Source organism: Lithobates pipiens, unplaced genomic scaffold, assembly GCF_037356315.1.
Source record: "Lithobates pipiens isolate NorthernLeopardFrog02 unplaced genomic scaffold, aLitPip1_a1.2 Scaffold_25, whole genome shotgun sequence".
NCBI classification, from domain to species: domain Eukaryota; kingdom Metazoa; phylum Chordata; class Amphibia; order Anura; family Ranidae; genus Lithobates; species Lithobates pipiens.
Window position 1 is genome coordinate 126765515 of NW_027507787.1, and position 17103 is coordinate 126782617.

The 17103-nt window shown below is 42.7% G+C and overlaps 1 protein-coding gene across 5 annotated transcripts in view; it reads left to right on the forward strand.

Moving 5' to 3' along the window:
- MTG1 (mitochondrial ribosome associated GTPase 1) overlaps nucleotides 1-17103 on the forward strand; it is a 54896-nt gene that overhangs the window by 13142 nt on the left and 24651 nt on the right. For all 5 annotated transcript variants that reach the window (XM_077454845.1, XM_077454842.1, XM_077454841.1 and 2 more), the window contains 4 exons: nucleotides 2168-2248; nucleotides 7455-7511; nucleotides 7710-7800; nucleotides 7973-8034. In XM_077454845.1, the coding sequence (XP_077310971.1) occupies nucleotides 2168-2248; nucleotides 7455-7511; nucleotides 7710-7800; nucleotides 7973-8034 (291 nt within the window). The remainder of the gene's footprint in view (nucleotides 1-2167; nucleotides 2249-7454; nucleotides 7512-7709; nucleotides 7801-7972; nucleotides 8035-17103) is intronic.

Below are 17103 nucleotides of genomic sequence, written 5' to 3' on the forward strand. Positions count from 1 at the left end.
CGCTCTGAAATCTCTTCAAACCAGAGTCTAGCAGACATCCCGGGTATGATAAAGTTTATAATATAATAAAGAATAATAAAAATTATTCAATAATGTAATCAAATCCAAAAAAACTGAAAAAGGGACATGTTTTGGTTGCTATGGACAATCTCCAAATTCCAGGCAGTAAAAAACAGTATTTATAATATAAAAGTGCATGCAGGGCACTGCACAGACCACTAGGGACAAAGGGGGTGTGTATTTTTTACTACAGCACTGTAATCTGTAAGATTACAGTGCTGTGTGTGTTTTGTGTGTTTTTATTTTTTTGAATTTGCCGCCGTTCTCCGCTCCCGTGCGTCGTAACGTCGCAGGGAACGGAGCTCGGCGGCATTCGGCACTGTGAATCGAGCGGAGGACAGCTCGATCACACAGCGCGGCGGACATCGCTGGATCCAGGGGACAAGGTGAGTAACGCTCCCTGTGTCCTCCCCTGCATCGAGCGATGCGATCCCGAGTCTGGCTCGGGGTTACCGCTCTTGTAATTAAAATCCCATCCCGAGCCAGACTCGGGATTTCCGCTAGGAAGGTTAAGGTGTTTATTGGTCCGGGGCTGAAGTGGTTAAGGAACAAATTTAGGCAGGCTTAGTTCACACAGGCGATGAAAATGTTAGGAATATTCTTCTCTTGTGATCAGTCAAACTCCAGGTGTATTGATAAGCAGACAATATATTTCTGATGTGTCACACAAGAGGATGAAGCTTACAGGGCAAAAATCCAGTAAAACTCGCACAAAGGAATGTATATTCCCCCTTCTAATACCTGCAATAATACAGCCTCTATGCTTCTATTGGCTGAGGAAACATGGTACACGATGGTACTTTATTTTGGCTAATCAGGGTTTCCTTTACAATCTTATGCTACTATCTATAGTTCAACCTAATCATTCTACAACTTACTATGGAGTTAGTTAAAACAAAACGATACAGCAAGTTAATACAACAACATGCTCAGAAGTAATTTTAAAAATCAGTCTCAGGGTTATTTGTTTTTCTAATAGTCACACAATAAACATTTAAAGCTTTTCTAACAATACTTGTATGGCGTGAATGGGCCTTTTTTGCAGCATCTCTTCCAAGTGCTGTGTGCAGGCAGCCCATTAAAGTAATTTAGGATGCTTTAGTGGCTCTATGGACACAGTTGCTCGTTCTAATGTGGCAGGCATACAGATGAACTGCACCTGCACTCTTGCCACATAAGGATGAGTGTTTATATCCATGAAGCCTAATAGGCTTATATGGGCTGCCTGCATACTGCACCTGGTAATTTAGAGATGCAGCAAAAAAAAAATCCATGTGATTGAAGCCTTAGATGAGAATCATTGAGGACTAGCATTTAGAAAACACTGTTCTGAGTTCTATTTCTTTTGTGGCACCACTGGTTAAATATCCAAATAGTACTCCTAATTATTATTTTTTGAGGGTTTAAAATTACAGTAGTTATTATAGCCCTACTAAATTGTTACAAACAAGGCTAGCGTCCTCTTAGCAAAGTAGTGCTTTGCCCATGTGGCAACAGGTTCACTTTAATGTTCTCCTTTCCAGCGATACATACTCTATTTTCTTTGGTCCCTCGCCATTTTATTCGTGGGTCAGGAGCAAAGAAAATGCCAAGTAATTTGTGGTGGAGCATGTGATTCTTATGACAGTGCTTGTGCTAGGGCTTGGGTATACTTCCCTTTGCAATGAGTAGGCCAAGAGCTGGTTGATCAGCGGGCATGTAATCCTTTGCGGTTTTGATATTTTTCATCTGTTAAAAAAAACTGATCAAAACATTATTTCGAAAAATACCTTAGTGCCTTCATTTCAGTCAATTATCATTGCCACTTTGGTATTTTTAAAGTGTAGCCAAAACTTTGACACAATTCTAACCTTTCCCAACTGTGTCCAACACAAAAAAAAAAAAGTTTGGGCCTTGGTGAGTTAACTTAATAGTCTAAGACTGCTGTCTATGCAGTGCTGCCCTAGATAGATGCCTGGTTAGCTTGTGTGTTCATTGCTGCCAGGGCTTTGCATAATGAGTACCTAGTCCAAATTACTGTGACTATAATTTGTTTTTTGGTGCACGGGAGATCTGAGAAGCTCAGACTTTGTCATGCTTCGCTTATAAATGTTCTTGTCCCTTTCAGAGGATCATCACACAGCTAAGCAAGCAGGAAGTTGGAAAGGTTATATACACAGACTGCATACGGGAGGAAAACATCAAGCAGGTGAGGACTTCTTGGCAGTGTTGTCCTTTTTATTTTCTTTAAAAGGTGTACTAACACTTTTGCAAAAAAAAGTATAGATGTACCCATATTTGTGAACACTGAGCCTACTACCTCAGTGAGAATGTTTGACTGGAAGCTGTGATTCTTGGACTAATACTAGTTTCGGAGCACTCTTATGGGTTTAGATTTTTTATTTATTTATTTTTTTTATCCTAGAACTAGTATGAAACTGTAAGGGATGCCAAATGCAGGTATTCAGCAAGGATAACCAAATCGGTGGGCTGTGCCTTTAAGAAATCAGGTACCAGGCTGAATAAGGTTAAATTAAGTTTATTAACATAAATATCACTCTACCAACACCAGTAAAATTTAAACAATGTAAAGTGAAAAAATAAACATAAAGCAGCAACCCAAACGACAACCCAACTATCTATGTACAAATGGAGGGAGCAAACATGAGCAAGTCACGGTCCGGACTGAGACAGGAAACAAGGGAAGCAGGTCACAGGAACAAGGAACAGGATCAGGCAGGGACATGGCTCACAGGAATAACAATGAAGCACCAGGTCCTTGAAGGTTTGCTAACGCAGCCCACCGTGATGTTTGAAGTTTGGATCTGTCTGTCACAACAGTATCTTGCAGTGAGGAAAGGTAAGGGAAGAAGCCTAGGAACTGTAAAAAGTCCACCTATGCTTTTTTCTTACATAAAGTAAGAAATGTTGTCATGCCATAAAATCTCCACTAGAGGGAGTAAATGCATACCTTAGTACGTCGCTTCTCAGCCAGCTCAGAAATACAGCTAAATGTCATATGTGTGTGTGTGTGTCTCAAAAGCCAGGGGGGATCCTCATCCTGGACATTTCCCCCCTGGGGGAGGGAGGTACAACTGAAGCTTTAACCCCCCCCCCCCCCCCCCTCCAGGGGGTGCGGCGGTGGCAGTGGCTTTTTTTTTTTTTTTTTTTTTTTTTTAGAAATGATTCTATTCCCTCACAAGACTTTTTCTAAATTCCCGCCGCCCAGCCCTCCCTTGCCTTACCTCTCATTCTTGGAGCGTGTCAGCTGTCTGTGAGCGGATTAAGGCTAATGAAAGAGGGGGGGGGGGTGTTGATTGAGGGGGCTTTCTGGATTTCCAGTGTGAATAATAGCCCAACATGTCCAGTGGACAATACACAAATGCTTAAAGATCCAACTGATAAAAGACTGTAATTTCTGTTAAAATCTTCCATTTTCTTTGGCAGGTGCGGTTACTCAGCCTGCAGTTGCGGCAATAGGCATCTGTCGGTTCCTAAGGGATCAATTTAGACAGTCCCTTAAAGAGGTCCCTGCACAACAGGCTTGTGATTTGGGCAAACTACCTAAGGCTCTATGTTTTGCCATAGACGCCATGAAAGATTCTATTCCCCAGGTGTCCCGCCTTGCGCTTGTGCTAGTACACATGCTTTAGGACCCTGTGGTTAAAAAATTAGTCAGCTGAAGCACCTTTGCAACAAAAGGTTTCTGATTAGTTTCCCTTTTCATGGGGATCGACTATTTGGGGAGGATTTAGACAAATACATCCACATGATTTCTAGTGGGAAGAGTACTCTTTTGCCAGTCAAAAGAAACTATAAACATCCTTCATTTAAACAGCCTCTTTCCCCTGCACCAGGGGCATCCGCCTCTAGACAGTGGTGACAGCCTCCACGGTCAGACTCTAGAAGAAAGCCTCAGGGTCAGGCCCAGGCACAGAAAAAAGACCTGGGGCCGGAATCTGCAAAGCAAAATACCAAAGCCTCATTATGAAGAGGTGCCCCCCCTCGCCAGAGTGGGCAGAAGACTTCTGCAATACTCAGACGTCTGGCAGGAGGAAATTCAGGACCGATGGGTCATCTCCACGGTGTTCTTGCTGATCTATGCATTTCACCCTATTCAGTTGCTACCTCGACTTCTTTGCAGGATCAAGCTGGAAAGAAAGCCGGTAATTCTGGTAGCACCAACATGGCCCAGAAGGTCATGGTATACTGAAATCGTAAAGATGACGGTGGGGGATCCATGCTCCCTTCCACTACGGCCAGACTTACTCTCACAAGTGCCGATATTCCATCCTACATTACGAATGATAAATTTAGTTGCTTTGCTTTTGAAACCCACATTCTGAAGAAACATGGGCTTTCCGAGTCTGTTATCTCTACTTTAATGCAAGGAAGCCAGCTTCCAGAACTATATATTATAGAGTCTAGAGGGCTTATGTTTCCTGGTGTGACTCCAAGGGTTGGCACCCTTGGAGATATGTCATAGGCAGAATTCTTGCCTTTCTACAATTGGGGGTAGAGATGAAGTTGGCCTTGAGTACTATTAAAGGCCAAGTCTCAGCTTTATCGGTTTTATTTCAAAGACTGCTTGCTACACATTCTTTAGTCCGGGGTTTTATGCAAGGGGTGAGGCGGATTAATCCGCCAGTTAGATCACCTTTTGAACCCTTGGGACTTGAACTTAGTTTTGTCAGTGTTACAAAAAGCCATTTGAACCGATACAGCATATTCCCTTAGTCCTTCTGACAAGGAAGCTGGTGTTCTTAGTTGCTATATGCTCAGCAAGGAGGGTTTCGGAATTGGTTGCTCTTTCTTGTAAATAGCCATACTTAATTATTCATGAGGACAGAGAGGTGTAGCGCCCTCGTACAGACTTTTTGCCAAAAAGTGGTACAGGTTTCCACCTCAATCAAGATATTGTTCTGCGATCGTTTTTTCCAAAACCATGTTCTAGGGAAGAAAAGTCACTACATTGTCTTGATGTGGTGAGAGCGGTCAGTCTATTTAAAGACAACTGCTCAGATTCGGAAGACTGATGTCTTATTTATTCTGCCAGAGGGTCCTAAGAAAGGATAGGCAGCGTCGAAATCCACTGTCGCTAAGTGGATTCGGCAAGTTATAATTCAGACTTATGATTTAAGGGAAAGATTCCCCCTTTTCAAGTCACTCTACCAGGTCGGGTTAGTGCTTCTTGGGCAGTGCGTCACCAGGCCTCCATGGCTCAGATCTGTAAGGCCGCAACTTGGTCTTCAGTACATGCATTCAAATTTTAGCAGGTGGATGTAAGGAATCGTGAGGATATCACCTTCGGGCACAGTGTGCTGCAGTATAAGCCCTCAAGTCTGGGGGTACCCTGCGGGTTGTCTCTCCCTCCCCTCAAATAACATTGCTATCCGATTTCGCATTGTTATTATTTAAGCTCTGTGTCCCATGATGTACAAACAAAATAGGATTACCTGTAAAATCCTTTTCTTGGAGTACATCATGGGACACAGATGTCCCTCTTTTGGGGTTTAGCTATATTGCGTTGCTACAAAACTGAGGTACTCCTGGAAGGAGGAGGGGTTATATAGGGAGTAAACTTCCTGTATTGGATATACTAGTGTCCATCCCCTGAAGGTGCCTATATACCCATTAAGTTAATACTTATGATTTGTGTCCCATGATGTACTCCAAGAAGGATTTTACAGGTAAGCTGTTATAAAAATCCTATTTTTAGGAGTTGTCAAGGTACCTTCCAGGAACAGAGGTTTATCAAACTTATTGGCACGCAGAGGTGTTTGGTCTAACTTTGTAAGGTTAGTTGGTGGAAGTGCTACAGGTGTATAGGTAGCAGATATGGCACACAAGCTCCATGGCATCTATGAAGGATACTCCTCCGTTGCAAAATCCTCAAATAGTGGTTTTGGTTGAAATCCCATGGGCGGCCGGGAAGCAGGAAGTAACTGAAGGGTTCTGTGGACCATAGGACAGACCAGCAGTGCTGTCCCTTCTGGAAAAGTCACTAGGTGGTGTGGCAACGTGTTTCAAGGCTGCCCAACCCACTTTGTCAAGCTCTGATGGCCAAAATGTGTTAGTGGTTGTTCTTATATTAACAATGTAGCCAATAAAGTTTACCCTATTCGGATGACAGGGTTGCTAGTTTATCTTGTATGCTCATGCAAGTGTGGAGACACTGAAGCCTGGTCACCAGTCTTTTCAGTGACTCTACAAGTCATGATTGAGCAGTGCGGATTTGTGTACAATGGATAAATGTTAGTTTGGAAAAAATAATTGTCTATTATGTGGAGAGCCTACACATTTAATCAGCAAATATGGCTACTTCCATGTATAGGTTTGCTATATAATTACACACTCTAAATTGGTTTCAAAAACCACATTGATAAAGCTAATGAATTTAAACTCATAACATACACATGTATATTCAAAAAAGGTAAAACGGCGATCGTTTCTCGTGTAAGTATCACTAAAGCCTAAACTTTTTTGTTTTCGGAAATGGTAGAGAAGGGTGTTCCATAGACTCAACTGAAAGCGAAAAAAGGAAATCTCTCCAAAGTTTCTGCCATTTGAAAGCATTCCCCTTCGGTTTTTTTGGGATGACTTGGAATGTAGGATTTCACTTTCTGTCCTAGTGACAATGGTTACTAGGACAAATGGAGAGGGTTAATCTCCCAGCATGGAAACGGGCAGCAATCAAATTCAATCCAAATTGACCGGGTTGGCAACCAAGGGGGTTAGGGTTTTAAAAATTTAATATTTAATTTCAATAAAGTTTTTAAGCCTTGCATCAGCATTTTTTACTTTTCATTAGGTATAACATATACTGATTGGATGGCTTCTATGTATGTCTGCTTTTGTCATTCCTGTGATATGTGCATGGGTATAATGGTTTGCAGATATTGTATTGATTTTCCTGACTTAGGCTGGGTTCACACTGCTGCAGTGACGAAATCGGATGTGATTCGCACCACACTGCAGTGCAAACCACATCCGATCTCTGTGCGATGCGAGTTCAGCCATACAGATAGTATGGCTGAATTCGCATCGCATCCGGTCCAAACTCGCACGGGACCCTTTTTTTGGTCCGCAGCAGAATCGGATCGCATGGGTGTTCACACCATGCGATCCGATTCCTGTCCGAGGTTTGCAGATCGCACTGCGATATGCGAACTGATCTGGGGGGTGTCATTAACTTTTCACTGACACTCCCAGCAGTTCGCAATAGGGCAGTGTGAACTGCTGCCGGGAGGCATGCGATGCGGGAACCCGAAGCGGATCCGCAGCGTTCCCGCATCGCAGCAGTGTGAACCCAGCCTAAAACTGAAAAATGTAATGGTTTGATTTTTGTGAAAACTTTTCTTATGAGGTAAAGAAAGTTTCTTCAATTTTTTTTTTTTTTTTGTATCTTTATTTAGATTGTTCCAGCAATTACAGAGCGCATTGAATGTCATCCCCGATTCCACAGAGCTGAGGTCAGTGGCCAAGAAGTAAAAGTTGATGGCATGTGTTGGAATATTGCAGTAAAATTAAAATGCATGAATAGCATTTCACATAGAGATGTGTAGTGTTTCACTTGGACATCTTATTTCTGCATTGTCTTTATGATTTTATCAGTTGTTAAGTTTTAGCAGAATTTTACTGTAGGATAACTTATTTATTGGTTATTGCAGAATCCAGAAATCTGCATCATGGTAACTGGAATTCCCAACGTTGGTAAATCTTCTCTAATAAACGCACTGCGAAGAATACATCTTAGGAAGGGTACTTTCCCTATGTTATCTTTAGATTAATTTACTGTATTAATTTGTATTTTTATTGGCCTCATACTAGGTCTTCTGTAATTCATATGTACATACAGTAACTAACTAAAATTTTGAATGGTACTCTCCTGCACATCATTTTAATGTACACTTTTTTTTTTTTTATGGCTCAGGAAAGGCCTCTAGAGTTGGTGGAGAACCTGGAATTACCCGCTCGGTGCTGTGTAGAATACAGGTGAGAATTAGTGTGAGCTGTTGCTTGCACTGGTCTAAATGGCATTAACAAATCCAAAGGTACACACAGGCATTAGATGATAGTCTCTCAGGCCTAGAGATGAGTTTGGGAACCCTCCAAACTAATCTCTAATGCAATCTCTCAACTGCTTCTTCTGACAGGAGTTTTTCAGGTGCAGGAGAAACTCCTAGGGAAATATTAGTATTGCAACAGACCTGGAGCACCTTAACCACTTCACGCCCGCGCTATAGCCAAAAGACGGCTACAGTGCGGACGCTAACTGCCGGGAGGCCGTCCCTGGACGTCCTCCTGTTTACTTCCCCAATGCACGCCGCCGCGGGCGCGCATCGGAGAAGTTCTTTGCTGGCCATGTCCCCCGGACACAGCCAGTCATAGATCACTGTAAACGGCCAATCACAGCGGCTGTTTACAGCGTGATCGGCGTGCCCAATGAGAGATGGTCTCATATGTAAACATATGAGATCATCTCTCATCCCCCGCTCTCCCTCCTCACACCGACAGCGTGTCAGGAGGGAGAGATGAACCGCTGCATCTCTGCAGCGGTCAGTGTAAAAAAAAAAAAATACAGTGCCCACCTGTCCCCAGTGTCACGTGCCATCTGTTACCAGTGTCATGTGTCATCAATGCCAGGTATCAGAGCCATCTGTCATCAGTGTCACGTGTCATCAGTGCCACCTATTAGTTCATCTGTCATCAGTACCACGTGTCATCAGTGCCACGTATTAGTGGCATCTATCATTGGTGCCACCTGTCATCAGTGCCACGTCGGTGTCACGTGTCATTGTCCTGGTGCTCCAGGGCCTTCAAAAGTGTAATAGGTAGTCAACAAGTTAGATGTGTAATTTATGCTCCTAGAACACGTAATTGCACTCCCTGCATGTTGGGCCTCTCTATGTGGCCAGGCTGTGGAAAGTCCCACACATGTGGGTATCATAATACTCAGGAGTAGCAGAATTTATTTTGGGGCATTATTTGTGGTATACACATGCCACGTGAGAAAAATAACCTATTACAATGATAATTTTGTGGAAAAAATTTAAATAAAATAAAAAATCTTCATTTTGCAAAGAATTGTGGGAAAACATGACAACATCAAAAAGCTCACCATTCCTCTTACTAGATACCTTGGAATGTCTACTTTCAAAAAAGGGGTCATTTGGGGGGTATTTGTACTTTCCTGACTTGTTCGGGTCACAAGAAATGAGATGGGCCACCAGTACATCAGATGTGATCAATTTTGTGCGATTCGCACCACAGCTTGTAGACTCTCTAACTTTCACATAGACCAAATAATATCCACTAATTTGGGTTATTTTTACCAAAGATATGTAGCAGTATAAATTCTGGCCAAAGTTTATGAAGAAAAATGAATAATTTGCAAAATGTTATCACAGAAACAAAGAAAAATGTGTTTTTTTTTTTTTTTTTTTGTCAAAATTTTCGGTCTTTTTTTCATTTATAGCACAAAAAAAAAAAATCCCAGAGGTGATCAAATACCACCAAAAGAAAGCTCTATTTGTGGGGACAAAAATGACAAAAAATTCATTTGGGTACAATATTACATGACTGAGTAATTGTCATTCAAAGTGTGAGAGCACCGAAAAGCTGAAAATTGGTCTGGGCAGGGGGGTGTTTAAGTGCCCAGTAGGCAAGTGGTTAATGAGGGCAATCGTGCACAGCGTGCAGCACTGCGCGATTAACAATGTGTGTGGACAAACTTTTAATAGACGGAAGGGCTTTAAGGGCCATGGTTAAACACAACCCAAGCCTCTTTGTATCTATGAGATATGCTTTGATTGCTGTGCCACAAGAAAGAGTCTTGCAAACACATGTAAACCTCGGCACAAAAGAAAAAAGGTTCCATTATATATATTTTTGTGTACAGAGGAAATAGACTGAGAGCTAACAGTTTATTTAAACCAACATTATAGAATAACTTAAACAGTCAGGGACTTCTTAGCAACCTGCAACTGTTGAGACAATGAAGATGGCGAGAAGTATGTCATTTTACTATATAGTGTATAAAGCGCAGGGTCAAGAATACTGTATATAATGCACAAAGCGCTGCAGTTGGTGCCATGTTTAGGAGTACATAACAGAGAGAGCAGGAGTCAGTAATATATGATGCACAGAATGCAGAGGACAGGATTGTGTAATGCATACTAGGGGTCAGGAGTACAACATTACTCTCCACCACTTTACCCCTTCAGCAAAAGTCAACGCCACCCCCAACCTGTTGTTCTAGCACAAATCCTCTTATTCCCCTCCATATACCTTCTCCCAGCACAAGTCGACCTTCCCAGCATAAACATTTCTTCCTCTAAGCAGCCCTCCAGCTATTATAAACACTTTTATTTATTTTGTGGTTGAACTGGATGGACTTGTGTCTTTTTTTCAACCTGACTAACTATGTAACTATATTTATTTATGTAGGAGCAAAGGGGAGAGAACTCCTGATATTTGGCAGTACTTTTTTTTTTTTTTTTTTTGTTCTTGTTAATACAATAAAAACTAAGCTGTATGCTAAAATGTATGATAAGAAATAAGCTAAGCACACCAACGCAGGATGGCACTGCGGGTGTACAAAAATAACAGCACCACGTCCTAACTTATTGAGGAAAAATATAACTGGAAAAATTTACTTTATAGGGACTACTGATAAAAAGTAATACATTTTATTAAACACACCACACAAATATAAAAACAGAATTTAAAAGACCAGTAATTGAAAAAACACACAGTAGTGAAATATGTCTCCAAGAAAGCTGTCTATGTTAGGGGTGTACTGGTGACAACCCCAACTATTGTCATTATGGCTACATACAAAGTATGAATTACAGGAAGCTCAACCTGTTTTGTGGAGAGCTACTACTTCTGGAGCTTGTATACAATTTCTGACACTTACCAGTTACCATTGATCTTTGAAAGCTCAATGTTCATTTCGTACTGTTATTCAAGTATTTACATTCTAAATCGCGATAAGAAAGGAAAGTTGATTTTTTTTTTTTTTTTTTTATATATATATAACCGCCACTGTCAATTTCTTTTCAAAAATTTTCAGCATACTCTCTGCTCAAAAGGTTGCCTGCCCCTGACTTACAGGAAGCTTGACATGTTTCGCGGGGAACCGTTTCTTCGGAAGCTTACATACAATTTCTCTGACACTATAATGTATTACCAAACCAATTCAGCTTAGCTCTCCCACAGTATTCAAAATATATTCTTAAAGCGGACCTTCGGTTATTTTTTAAAATTTCTATCTATTAAATCTCCTGCCCTTGTTTTAACTTTTGATAGTAAAAAAATGTTTTTCCTGACAGTAAATACCTTATACAGCCCACTTTCTGTTGTCTAAGCTTATGACCTCATGCACAGCGCTCTCTCTCTCTCTCTGTGCTCCTGCGATCTGGCTTATGATGTGTTACCACACGCCTTAGACTGTTTATACACAACCGCTGAAGTGTATGCTATTAATGGACATTTAGTCTATGGACACTCCTATATAGCACTGAAGAGTAATCCACTATATATGGTCGACTTATCTGTGACGTTATCTTTGCAGCGCTGACGTACTATTCAGATCCTACCTAGAGGTTCCATTCATGCCTTTACTGACTATCCATTTACTTAAGGACCAGGCCTATTTTTCAGACTGTGTTTACAAGTTTAAAATCATTCATTTTCATACATCAGGGGACACAGAGCCATAGTAGTTACTATGTGGGTTAATAGGCCACCAATAGGTGATGGACATTGGCACGCCCTATATAACCCCTCCCACTACCGGGAGTACCTCCGTTTTTTTTTTTTTTTTTTTGCCAGTGTCTAAGGTGTTGGTCATGAGTAAAGATGTGCAGTGCTCCACTGGAAGCAATCCTTGCTGGGGCTAGCCACGCTGACGGAATCCGTTCAGAGTATCCTTCCGTGGGCCTAAAGAATGGTACCCGTGCCTCGTGTCCAAAGAAACAAGGATTTGCTTGTGACTGCTTCTCTTAGAGAGCTGGACCCTGGGATCCAGTACTTTTTGGTGGTAAGGCCATAAAGTTTTTACTGGCAGGGTGCTGTTGCAGGTCCAGGATTGTGGGTAACCTCTAGTTTCCTCTGTTCCTGAAGGTTTCGGAGCCCACCGTGAAGGGTGAAGATTGGGTTTATCGCAGATAACCCTGCGGCGGGAAGGTAAGTGGAGATTTCTCCTTTTAAGTTTATGTGTCACCACTGTATTGAGCACTCACTGCCTTATGCTGAAAACAGTGCTGTGTCAGGAGCTATCATTTCCTCCTTCTCTGGCCAAAGCAGCCAGATCCTCCGGTAAGAAAGGGGGGGGGGACTGGTCTCTCCTCCCACGCTCCCCATGTTGTAATTAACCCCTTTGGGGGAACTTTATGTCGAAAGCATTCTTTTTTATGGAAACCGTGCGGCCGCTTAGCGGTTTTTAGCCGCCCCCCCTTCCGCCATATCAGTTATTTGCAGGGCGCCTGAAATCCACTGCTCGCGTGGGAAAACCCTTTATTTTGAAAGCTGGGGGGGCGGGGTGCAATCAGGGTGGGGGCGGGGCTAATGGCGCCAGACTCCTGCCGCACGTGGAGGAAGTTTTTAAAGCAGTGTGTGTGTGTGTAGCTGCTGCTGGCTGTGGAGGGACATATGAGCAGGAGGTGGCATAGGTTTGGTGACGCAGGCATTTCCCTTTGACACATTATTACTTAACCAGGCTAGATATTAATAGCGGCTTATAGCGCTGAACTATAACCTAGTAGTGTACATTCTTTTTGGTAGTGCCTCTGCTTTTGTGCTTCAGGCTATGAGTGGAAGATGGACCAGAAACTCCTCCTCTAAGGTTTCTAAAGCTTTTGGTTTCACAACAAACTAAATTCATTTCCAAAAGAATGTCATCCTCCGCTGAGTGATGCGGCCGGTCAGATTAAGCCTTCAGGTGAATATGTTGTTGCAGTTGCGCTGGACACTTCAGTGTATATATATATATATGTATATATGTATATATATATATATGTATATGTATATATATTTATTATTATCACACAGGTTTTCTCTTCTACCATTTGTAATTTGGAAAAGAAGATTGATGATCACTCTCCATAGTGGATCTAAAAGTAGCAGATCCCCATTCAGTGCTCAGGACCCTCTTATTGAGGTGCAAGGGGCAGGGGATCAGGAAGATCTTCCAAGAGATTTGGAAGATACTAATATATATCCTCTTCTGAGGATCCTAATATAGAGGGAGTAGCATCACAAGACAGGTACTGTCTACTCTGTCTACTTGTGTACTCTCTTACTAAAGTGGTCCGTTCAACCTTTTTGCTGCCTGGCTCTTGATGAACCCACCTCTGGTTTGGTATCACTAAAACAGGGCTCGACAAAACCTGTGCACTAGGTCGCATTTGCGACTAGAATTGGCGACCTGGGGCAGCACAGCTGATAGTATACTGTCTCTGTGGACCCCCCCCCCCCCCCCCCCGGCGTGATCGCGTCGCGTCAGGCCGTTCCGCCTGCGGCCGGTAATTGAGGCCGCGGCTTTGAGGCCTTCTGCGGTCCTATGATTCCTTCTGGAATCTGGCGCCCTCTTGTGGTGGCCATTGGTATGACAACCAGCAATGCTAACGGAGCTTCCCCTGCATGTTTTAATTTCCTGCCTATCTCCTTCCCTTTATTTAAAACCCCCTAAACATTATATATATTTTTTATTCTAACACCCTAGAGAATAAAATGGTGGTCATTGCAATACTGTTTGTCACACCGTATTTGTGCAGTGGACTTACAAGCGCACTTTTTTGGGGAAAAATAATTAATTTAATAAAAAAATAAGACAACAGTAAAGTTAGCCCAATTTTTTTTTATATTGTGAAAGATAATGTTACGCTGAGTAAATTGATACCCAACATGTCATGCTTCAAAATTGCGCCCGCTCATGGAATGGAGACAAACTTTTAGCCTTTAAAATCTCCATAGGCAACGTTTAAAAAAAATTCTACAGGTTACACATTTTGAGTTAGAGGAGGTCTAGGGCTAGAATTTATTGCTCTCGCTCTACCAATCACGGCGATACCTCACTTGTGTGGTTTGAACACCCCCCCCCCCCCCCCAGATGCCTTTCCTATTCATTCATGGCTAAAAAAGCTTTTGTATTCTGAATGGGAACATCCGGATAAACAATATTCTCCACACTTTATCCTATGGAGGAGGATTTTTATAAGAAATGGGGGGTTCCAGCAATTGATGCTGCAATCGCCTCAGTGAACAAGAGTCTCGCGTGTCTGGTGGATAATGCGCTAATGTTAAAGGATCCAACAGATAAAAAGTTGGAACTTCTTTCCAAAAGCGATATGTCTTTAGCAAGTTCAGTAGCGCAGCCGGTTCTTGCAGCAATTGGTGTAACTGAGTCCAGTAAGGAACAGTTTGTGGAGATACTTAAGTCTGCCTGATCAGAAGGCCCAGCAATGGACTGGCGTATCAGACGCACTACTATGTTTCACAGTAAATGCTATGAAAGATTCAAGCCTAATGCCTTATGCTTGGACTAGTGCAGTCTCGCAGAGTTCTATGGCTGAAAAATTGGTCAGCTGAAGCACCGTGTAAAAAAAAAAAAACTCTTGGCCAGTTTCCCCTGTGATGGTGAACGGCTATTCGGAGACTATCTGGACAAATGCATCCAAAGGATCTCTAATGGAAAAAGCTCTATTTTACCAGCAAAGAAGAAGTTTAAACATTTCTCTTTTTTTAAGCGTGCTTCCTCACCTATGCCAGGGGCATCAACCTCTAGGCAGTCTCGACGGCCTCAACTGTCAGGTTCAAGGGGAAGACCCCAAGGGCAGCACCAGGGTCAAAAGAGATCTTGGGGCAGAAAGCCCACAAAGCAGAATGCTAAAGCCTCCGTATGAAGGTGTGCCCCCACTCGCTTGGGTGGGGGGGAAGGCTCCTGCAATTTTCAAAGATCTGGCAGGAACAATGTCAAGACAGACAGGTGGCTTCTTCAGTTTCTTTAGGTTACAAACTAGAGTTCTGAGAATTTCCGTCTCCTCGTTTTCTAAGATCAAATGTTCCCAGGGATCCAGAGAAAAGGTCTCTCTTTCTAGCTCTGGATCATCTATTATCCCAGCTGGTGATATCAGAGGTTCCCTTAAGCCCCATACACGCTATCAGATTTTCTGCTGATTTTTTTTTCCATCAGATTTACCAAAACCATATAATATGAGGTCAAACCTTAGGGGTTTCAATGTGTATGCAATCAGGCAGGCCCTTGTACTACATGGTTTTGGTAAACCTGAAGGAAAAAATCAGCAGACAATCTGATGGTGTGTATGGGGCTTTAGAGGAACAGGGTACAGGTTTTTATCCAAACCTTTTCATGGTTCCAAAACCAAACGGAGAGGTAGGGCCCATTCTAGATCTCAAAGATCTGAATCGGCACTTAAATATCCGATCCTTTTGTATGGAGACAATCCGATGTTTCCATCCTGCAAGGGGGTGAGTTTTTGACGTCAATCGATCAAGGATGCATATCTCCCGCTCACCTGAAATTTATGCTTCAAAATAGAAAATCATCATTTTCAGTTTGTGGCCCTACCATTCGGTCTAGCCACAGCACCGCGGGTATTCTCAAAAATTCTAGCACCTCCTTTAGCCAGATTAAGGGCTCAGGGCATAACGGTCCTAGCCTATTTAGACAATCTACTTTTAATCATTCAGTCTCTGATCTAAACCAAAGTATGATCACAGCTGTAAACTACCTGGAATCTCTGGGTTGGATACTCAACCTAAAATAATCCTCCTTAAAACCCATCAAGGAGATTACAGTACTTGGGGCTGGTCATAGATACTGTAAAGGAAAGGTATTCTTACCCCAGAAAAGAATCGGTTGCATTATAGCACTAATTCAACTTGTCAAAACAAAAAATCCTTCTATTCGACTGTGCATGAGACTGTTGGGGAAAATGGTGGCTGCTTTCGAGGTTGTCCCTTACGCGCAGTTTCACTCAAGACTGCTACAAAACGCCATCCTGTTCAGGCTTTGGATTTTCCAATATGCTTGGCTCCCGACATATGTCAGAGCCTAAATTGGTTGATATCCAGCAACCTCCAAAAGGGGAAATCCTTTCTACCAGTATCCTGGAAAGTGGTGACAATGGATGCCAGCCTTTTAGGCTGGGGAGCAGTCCTGGAAGAAGATTCTGTCCAGGGGAGATGGTCCAAGTCAGGACCTTGCCCATCAACTTTCTGGAGATTCGGGCGTCTGGCCCTAGAGTCCTGGACGCTAAGGCTATGGGATTGTCCTGTCAGGATTCAATCCGACAATGCCATGGTTGTGACTTGCATCAGTCACCAGGGGGACACGAGAAGTCGTGCAGCCCAAAAAGAGGTGATTTATGTTCTAGCTTGGGCAGAAAACATTCCTTGCCTATCTGCGAATAATTTAAAAAAAAATTTTCATTCCGGGAATAGAAAATTGGCAGACTACTTGAGTCGCCAATTATTTCCGGGGGAATGGTCTCTTCACCCAGACATCTTCCTAGCGATATGTCAAAGATGGGGTATTCCGGACGTGGACCTGTTTGCATCCAGATTCCAAAACCAAGTCGACCACTTTGTGTCGAACAAGGGATCTGCTAGTATGCGGAACAGACGCATTGGTCTTCCCATGGGATCAGTTTTCACGGATCTGTGTTTCCTCCAGTTCTGCTACTTCCGCGCCTTCTCCACAGGCTCAAGCGGAAACGAAAGGAGGGGATTCTGGGGGCCCCATCATGGCCCAGAAGATCTTGGTTTGCCGAGATTATAAAGATGGCAGTAGGAGTCTCTTAGACTCTGCCATTATGGCCAGACCTTCTCGCACAAGGTCCGGCATTCCATCCTACCTTACGGACACTAAACTTAATGGCTATTGAAACCCACAGTCTAAAGGAATCGTGTATTATCTGTTTCAGTAGTGTCTACTTTGGTTAATGCCAGGAAGCTGGCTTCCAGAATAATTTACTATAGGGTCTGGAAGGCATATGTTTCTTGGTGTGGATCCAGGGTTTGGCACCCCAGGAAGTA